This window comes from Penaeus monodon, chromosome 20 (genome assembly GCF_015228065.2).
Source record: "Penaeus monodon isolate SGIC_2016 chromosome 20, NSTDA_Pmon_1, whole genome shotgun sequence".
NCBI lineage: Eukaryota > Metazoa > Arthropoda > Malacostraca > Decapoda > Penaeidae > Penaeus > Penaeus monodon.
This window is the reverse complement of record NC_051405.1, coordinates 18,092,596-18,093,238: the sequence shown is the minus strand read 5'-3', so window position 1 is coordinate 18,093,238 and position 643 is coordinate 18,092,596. Positions and strand designations below refer to the sequence as shown.

Below are 643 nucleotides of genomic sequence, written 5' to 3'. Positions count from 1 at the left end.
TCTATAAAAACCAATAACCGTAACCCTTCTTCATGCTCTTCAAATTGTTAATATCCTTCACTTGTTCTTGCTTGTTTTCGTATTACAGTTATAGATTCTTAATCTCTAAATCACAATTATCAGATTTTGATGTTCTAAATTCCTTTCCTATTTCATCCGCAGTTTCGCTTGTGATCCTGACAAGCGCTTTGACAGTACCCTGAATGCCTGCCTGCCCACCGCCGAAGTCTCCTGCCCTTACCCCTCGGCTTAGTAATAAATTTTCAACACCAGGGTCTCTGTGTCATCAAGTGATACTGATATGAAAGTATAAAAGATACGTTTTCTTGCCCCCCCCCCAAAAAAAAAAAAAGTAACGGGGAAAAAAGAAATTTGGATAAGATTGGTTGTTATTGTTTTCAGTCTTGTTATATTGTAAAGACTTTTCTCTGTAATAAAAGATTTGATTTTCACTAAATTTTTTGTTATATCTCTTCGCTTTTCTTAGAACAACATTTTATTTTTTTTTACTCAACTGATAATGTACGTAATAAAGACTCCAGAGATAAGTTGCCTATTGCTCAACAAACAGCTAATAAAATCTGTTTATCATCTCGGTAGAATGAACTTGTGTACATTTTTCTTCAACAATCTGACAGTATTT

At 34.1% G+C, this 643-nt stretch overlaps 1 protein-coding gene across 1 annotated transcript in view; it reads left to right on the top strand.

Moving 5' to 3' along the window:
* Positions 1–452, top strand: part of LOC119586049 — a 2,245-nt gene extending 1,793 nt beyond the window's left edge. The window contains exon 3 of the mRNA XM_037934753.1: positions 163–452. Coding sequence (XP_037790681.1) covers positions 163–253 — 91 coding nt within the window. The 3' untranslated portion in view covers positions 254–452. The remainder of the gene's footprint in view (positions 1–162) is intronic.
* Positions 453–643: the final 191 nt, after the last annotated feature.